Source organism: Doryrhamphus excisus, linkage group LG2, assembly GCF_037039965.1.
Source record: "Doryrhamphus excisus strain RoL-2023G ecotype Guam linkage group LG2, RoL_Dexc_Guam_v1.1, whole genome shotgun sequence".
NCBI lineage: Eukaryota > Metazoa > Chordata > Actinopteri > Syngnathiformes > Syngnathidae > Doryrhamphus > Doryrhamphus excisus.
The window spans coordinates 28014986-28022519 of NC_136358.1; the positions used below are offsets into that span (position 1 = coordinate 28014986).

At 40.0% G+C, this 7534-nt stretch overlaps 1 protein-coding gene across 1 annotated transcript; it reads right to left on the minus strand.

Moving 5' to 3' along the window:
- Window positions 1-992: 992 nt before the first annotated feature.
- dlx3b (distal-less homeobox 3b) lies at window positions 993-2916 on the minus strand. Its single transcript, XM_058061252.2, has 3 exons — window positions 2470-2916; window positions 1917-2101; window positions 993-1806 (listed from the first exon to the last, which is right to left on the minus strand). The coding sequence occupies exons 1-3, from the start codon at window positions 2837-2839 to the stop codon at window positions 1492-1494; spliced, it is 870 nt and encodes a 289-aa protein (XP_057917235.1). The 5' UTR covers window positions 2840-2916; the 3' UTR covers window positions 993-1491.
- Between the last annotated feature and the right edge of the window lie 4618 nt (window positions 2917-7534).

Consider the following 7534-nt stretch of genomic DNA (forward strand, 5'->3'; position numbering starts at 1 on the left):
CGTTTTTATATGCATAAATGATATTTTATTGAAGTAGGTCAATCTACACATGAACTATAACAGTGTATAAACACACAAATAGATGATAAATACATGTAGATTTTTTATATATTTAAATTTTAATTATACAGTATATGAAATCTAAATAAAATGTATAATATCCTTACAGAATTACAGATATAATAAGTTAATTATGTGATTTTATGAATTAAATCCACAATCCAAACTTACTAACAATGGATCAAATATTATGTTTATGATATTGATATGATATGATATTTATGACACACTTTTGTGTGTGTCTCACAGTGCAGTTTCTCATCGCAACACCTCTCTGAGTCGTTTCTTATAAAACCATCAACACCTCGTAAGCGCAACGACCCACTGGTGGATGTTTAAAATATCTCATTTTATTCACCGCTAGTTCATTATTCTAATTATTCTATGCTTGTCTGAAGTACACACACACACACACACACACACACACACACACACACGCTCGACGTGCTGAAAGCTCAACACAGAGACCCAATAAAAGTGAAAGACTCCAGCGTGTCTGCAAGTCCTCATCCTGCAACTGCAGCCGCTGCTGCCAAGACACCTCTCTGCACTGCATGCGCAATTTTTGCGACATTAGTGCACTCTCCAGACTCATTGCTTAACGCAGAATTAGTTTAGCCCAAAATCCATCCATCCAGGAATCAGTCCTCATTGTTCCATCCATGTGCTAAATATACTAACATAAAGAGGTAATACTGCATGTATTCAAACTTACTCTCACTATCTAATAGTATGAAATATATTAACTTTAGCAGAAATTCTGACTTTATAAAGACAGTAATGCAACATTTTGTACATTTAAAACTATTATAATAATATTATAGATGCATACTACGCAGTGCAGCTCTATAATTTAAACAAAAACTGGGGTTCCATTTTTTGCAGCAAGTATAAAAAAATATTTTTTTATAAAGGGGTCTCGACACACAACATGCAATTAACTCCTTTATTCAATGCACATTGAGTGTCCACAAGGAGTGGACTAATTACATGAATATAAAATGACTCCTGCATGGAGGAGTCGTTCAAACAAATCTGATCATAATTGTGGTTCTATATAAACATATATTTACAACCTTCGACGTTTTGTACAAATCCTTATAAATATGACCTGAGTTTTCTTCTACAACATGGATTATTATTATTATTATTATTTGAATGTATAGCGTGTAAAAACCGTGTCATTATTTAGTGTGGGTATTGTATACAAAATTTACAAAAAAAGGAATACAACAGAGATGATAAATAATTATTAAAAAAAAAACACGCCAGATATTCTTTAAATATCACAAGTGATGAAAAATCCCTTATGTGTCAATGGAAAACCCAGTTCTGGTCTGGATCTTTTCAGGCCCCGTCCAAAATGTTTCAATGCACAGCCATTGTGGACAGAGGGTCGTTTTTAAAACAAAACAAAAAAATGAGTCTTTGTTAATAAACAGCACCCACACTCTGTGGCGGGACAGGGTGGTGCACGGTGCCCGGGTGCTGTAGGTGGGGTCCCTGCTGGTACCAGTGGTTGCTGTAATCGTCCATGTAAGGCGGCGACGAGCTGTGCGTAGGCGGAGGCACTTGAGGCCTGCTGAGGGGGGTGTTCTGGGGGGTAGTGTTGTCCCACACTGCCGGGGAAGGCGGGGAGTTGCAAGCCATGGAGTCGCTGGCGTTCGGGCTGTGATCCAGCGGGACCTCGCCGTTTTTGTACAGCTTCTTGAACTTGGATCTCCGGTTCTGGAACCAAATTTTCACCTGAGGGAGACATTGGATATGTTAGTACTGTGCTTGCATTGAGAAACGAGGTTAGTCGTGCGTAATTACGCAGAACTTGTGTTGAGCTTCTACATTTGAATGCATCGTACCTGTGTTTGGGTCAGGCCTAGTTGGGCCGCAAGTTCGGCTCTCTCGGGCAGGGCGAGGTACTGGGCTTTCTGGAAGCGTCTCTGCAGAGCAGCGAGCTGGTAGCTGGAGTAAATGGTCCTGGGTTTGCGGATCTTTTTGGGTTTACCATTCACCATGCGAACCTCTGGCTCTGGCTCCTCTTTTACTATTAAAAAAAAAAAACATTCAAATATATGAAATTAACCGCTAATTTAACGTTTTAAATTGATATTTAAATCGCATCATATATGTGGTTGTCATATTAATAAGCATGGAAACTTTGCACTGCTACACAGTAGACAGATAAAGATAATTAATAAGATTTTGCTTATTTTTATGTTTTATTTAAACTCTTTTTAAACAAGCTTTCTTCACACTTTGCTTGAAAAGTAACCTGAAATACACAACAACAATTCTGATAGCAATAATACTAATAAATCAATATTATTATCATATACTTCCTTCATTACTGCACCCCTTATGTGGCGTCTTTTCTGAGTACAATAAGGAATAAATGACATGATGGACATTTACCCGAGTTGGGGGGTGACGCCTGCAGGTGGTCTCTGTTGTAATGTCCATACGGTCTGTAGCTGTTCGTGTAAGGGTACTCTGATTTAGTGGCGTAGACTCCAGCAGCTCCCATTCCGTTCAGGTTAAACTGGTGGTGGTAAGAGTTCATGGACTGTCCGTAGGCTTGGCCCTGGTAATATTCGTGGTGGCCGTGGGCCGTCTGTCCTGCGCTGTAGTAGCCCATGTCCGTCACTGAGGACTCCGGGAGAGTCGGGGAGTCCTTGGAGGTTGGATGGCAACTCATAGATCCGGGAAGTTCAGTCAAAATACCAGCGATCTTCTTCTCGTATATCTGTCCTGCACTCATGCTGGGAGGTTCTTGCAGGAGCATGTACACAAATCCACGCGTGGGTCCCCTCGCTTCGTTGCAAAGTCCACTTAACAGTCTTCCAGCTGCAGAAACTAAAGTTGTGGCAAAGCTTGGCGCCGGTGACGTGAAGTTATAGAGAAAGGGGCTGGATGCTGAGCTCTCATTGGCTGAATCACCCCTCCCTCACGCCCCTCTGCACTCTTCCGGAGAGGTGAACGATACAGCACACTTTGGTACCGATTTGATATCATGTAAATACAAGAACAGTATTGTCATACAGATTCTTGTTACCACATCGATATGTATAAAAATAAACAAAATAGACCAGTAAATATCAAATTAATTACGATAGTATGCTCCCTAAAACGATACTGCTCTGGTATCAATAAAAATGGTATTTAAATCGGCCAAACAAACTCGACCCTTCGGTGCGAGACAACCTCTTGAGATTTTATTACAACTTTATTGACACCACATTGACATACAGTGTACCTGTTCGCGGTAAGAAAACACGCCACTAAGGGACTGCATCCAAACAATGATTGGGTTTTATTCACCCTTAAACCACATTAGCCTGCAGCCTTTTCCTCTTTATTGAAATAGACTAATCCCATCGCCAGACTGGCTCCTTAATGTTTTTATGCAATGTTTGGCTAAGGGGGCCTGGAGATCACACTTTTATTCAGCTCATTGAAAAGCTCCCGCTGGCTGCCATTGTCATTCAAAAGTGTTCGAGTCAACTTTAGGGGTGACAAAAAAAGGAGATAGGAACGATCGATAGTAAAGACTGCTTCACCTGATGGAGCCTTGGGGGAAATTCCTCTGCACTATTTATGCGTGGGAGTGTATGTTGTTTTAAAGGGTGTGTAAATTCAATTGACGTCGTTATACATTTTGGCTTGATTGCTGTTTTATCCTAAAAAAAAATCGGATCATTTTTAGTTTGACTTTGGGTTTAGGTTGACATTGCGGCCAACAGCGCCCCCCAGCGTACACTGATTAATACTTTGCCTATATTAAACACATAAACACATTTTTGCAAATTAAATACATTCATTTTCTTTATTTTAATCTCTGTCCAAATGATATTTTCGACCTAGTACAAACTCGTATAGCACTACTTTTTTCTACTTCCCTGTATTGTCTTACAAATACCCTTTACCTCCTTTACCTGTCATCTGGCGCCCTCTTTTGGTAGATTGTAGTAGTGCTTCCTCTATAAAACTTTGCTATATATATTTTTTTTATCGGTGATTATGTTTTGTTCCTGAAATTAAACTGTTAACTCTCAAAAGTGGGATTGAGAAGCCACTTAACTTATCCATGCTAACATGTAGATATAAGTAATTGCAGTCAGATTTACAAGGGAATGTCCACGTTTGTGTTTAGATGTAGCTATGTATGCTATGTAGCCTTATGACATACAGAACATACATTTCAAAACAAATTAATCACAGAAAACACACAACAAAACTTTCGTTGTGAAATGTTCCAAATTCTGCAGTACCTCAAACGTCCAGAAGATGGCGTCAAAGTACAAGAAATACGGCGTCATACTTGAGTGCTATAGCTAAACATGAAATGTTGTATCATGTGTAGTAAGTCAGGTTTACGTGAAAATGCCCAAATCTTAGTGTAGTGTTATTAAAGAAGAGAAACTTATTTGTTAAAGAAAATATTTAAAATGCTTACTTCGGGAAACTTTCCAAATTCAACAGTACCACAAACGTCCAGTAGATGGTTCAAAATATGGCGTCATATTAGCAAAACTCTAATATAGCAGAGCTTTAGCTCTATTGAAAGTCACGTCATTATTTATTAGTAATAATAGTAATAATATGCTTTTACTCAGATTTTGCCTATTGGACCTTCTGGTAATATTTTTGAAGTGGTATCGATTCCTGTATGTGTAAGCAGTCACTTCATTCAGTACAGCTGTAATATTTCATGCTAATAACTAGCATAATGGCTACATGACCTTCCAAACTTGGCCACAGGAGGGGGACAAAATGTTAGAAACAGCTCAAAATTAGACACAGTTAATGAACATTCAGCAGCAAATCAAAACTGGCATTAGCATCCCCGTACTGTTACTGGTAATACGTATATACTGGATATATGTACCAATCTATTTGTTTTTGTGTTTATCATCACTTAGGTACAACCTTCAGAAGACTCTCTGTTTGAAGCTTCTCTGGTAAGAAAGATACAGATCTTGTATTTCTACATTCTGATCACGTATCAGCCTTTGCTCCATATGAATTTTGACTCAGCAAATATGTTTGTGTGTGAAAAATCATAAAGCCATCCAATCAAAGCCCATTATCCCGGTAACACGAGGAGTCTTCAGGCAGTATTGTTATGTACTTAACCAACACAGTAGGTTAAAGTGGCGGTGTTGGCCTGCATCCAAAACCTGGACAAAGGCTCAGCCAACTTGTATAGTTTAAAAAAAAACAACTCCCAAAGCGCACATTAACAGAGGTTTGGCCTGATTGCACTGAAGTTAAAAACATACTAACTATTCATTATAAATGAGGCAATTTCTCTTGTCAACATTACAAAACTGTGATTTTCGGAGCACATTTCCCCTCAATGTTGGAGTAGCAGTTAACCCCCAGACTGACTGCACAGTCCAACCGTTTTCACACAGGGCCTTGAATGATAAAGGCTATCAAAAAAATTCCACTGGAGAACAAAATGTACCTCCTGTGTGTGTCTGGCCTCCCTGTTCTTTGTTGTCTTTTTATTTCAAAATACCAGCTTTTGCATTCCTGCTTATATTGAGCCTGCTGCAGGCTGTTCGCTATTGTACAGCCTGCAGGGCAAATAATCTACTTTTTTATTGCAACACATGAGAGGATAGCAAAGTATACATTTTGCTCCATGGCTTTTACAACCATATCAATCTTTTATTGGAAAAAATACACTCCATACTTTGTAGAATATTGTCCTCTGCTTCTTTTGGACATAGAAAATGGATGTATGGGCTGTTTACATGCCTCGGTAGGTGCTGCTGTTTTGGTTAGCAACTGCAGTTTCAGTTAGCAAGTGTTACCAGTGAGTTGCCATATGAGATCTAATGAAATTGGGGCCACTACGGTAAATATTCACCCTATTTTGACCCCGGTTCTCTGCAATTGACTGAAAAAAAATATATGAACATTTTATGCACATGTGTATAGTACTAATAGTACTACAAATCTTCTGTTTACCCTAAACACATTCTACATTGCATACGCTGCAGAGGATGTTTAGATATTATAATTACCAAGGAATGACGGCCGCCCATTTGCTTCAGACATCAGCACAGTTTAATCTGCCCTTTGAACAATTCAAGCAGCTCTCTTCCGTAATGAAGCGTCTGCACCAGCAGGTTTAGTAGGTCTGATCTGATTGAATGGGAGTCAGGCTCTCTCGTGAGTGGGAGAGCTGCAAGGCTATTTACTGCTGGCTGCTCTTTCTTATCATCCATCAACTCCATTCTCCCTCCCCTTATAGTTAGTTCTGACCTGATTAAAAAAAACAGAAAATGGCAAGATTTAGAATTAGAGGCATCTGTGATGTACTTCTTTGTGAAATTTAGTTCAACTGGGCGAGAGGCGGGGTACACCCTGGACTGGTGGCCAGCCAATCACAGGGCACATATAGACAAACAACCATTCACACTCACATTCATACCTATGGACAATTTGGAGTGGCTAATTAACCTAGCATGTTTTTGGAATGTGGGAGGAAACCGGAGTACCCGGAGAAAACCCGGAGAAAATGCAAACTACACACAGAGACGGCCGAGGGTGGAATTGAACTCGGGTCTCCTAGCTGTGAGGTCTGCGCGCTAACCACTCGTCCACCGTGCAACCCCTGTCACAATTCAATTTACCTCATATATCCCGCGGTGTCATAATTAATCCCATGGGAATTAGTAAAGATTCTGCCGTGATAAATAAAAATGGACAATATCTCCTCAAACATCTTGGAGAGCTTGGTCCTGCAATAAAAAAAAAAAGTAATGCCCTGTATTAAGTATACAACTGCCATTTTATATGGTGTGGTTCATTATTTTAACCGCCATGGCTAAATGTAATACATTTGTATAATTTCCCCTAAATTAATGTGAAAACACAAAAGCCAGGCAGGAAACCCCAACTTCTCTAAGAAGGAGCGGCCTGCACAAACAGCTGTTCAGCGGGCTGATCAAAGGCGAGAAAGAGACGTCTTTGATTACGCCGTCTTTGTCCGCCTGCCACTCAACTTCATTCACCGAGGAGGCCTCTTTCTGAGAAGGACTGCCATGCTTCATGACATTCTCCTCTCTTAAGATTCCAGCTTTCTCCTCCTATACTCTAGTTTATCTTGACCCCCTCACCCCATTGTTGGTGCCATCCTGTTTCGGGATTATTGTTGGAAAAAAAGCGTAACCCTGGTGACCGTTGATGTTGCCTCTCCTGTAGTTCAGGCAGGAAACTCCACCCTGAATATGAGCATGTTTTGACTCAGACTGAAACGTATGAGGGACAAGACAAAACGGCTCACTGACGTCTGAGGAACATCTTAGCTACACCTGACAACACTTTTTTTTTCCACACTACAGCTTATGGAACTGACAAATAAAACATTCCGATAGCTCCTCCAAACAGGATTCCGATGCAAAACAACATTCATTGCTGTTGGCTGGAAATTTGTTATAGGGAGTAAAAATCACAGAAAAGACCT

What these genes read in the sequence shown, in the direction of transcription:
- dlx3b (XM_058061252.2), bottom strand. Translation starts at nt 2,839, where the DNA reads ATGCTCCTGCAAGAACCTCCCAGCATGAGTGCAGGACAGATATACGAG. An exon ending in GGCGTCACCCCCCAACTCGG is followed by an intron (nt 2,102 to 2,469) that starts GTAAATGTCCAT and finishes TTTTTTTAATAG; the next exon opens with TAAAAGAGGAGCCAGAGCCA. An exon ending in TAGGCCTGACCCAAACACAG is followed by an intron (nt 1,807 to 1,916) that starts GTACGATGCATT and finishes TGTCTCCCTCAG; the next exon opens with GTGAAAATTTGGTTCCAGAA.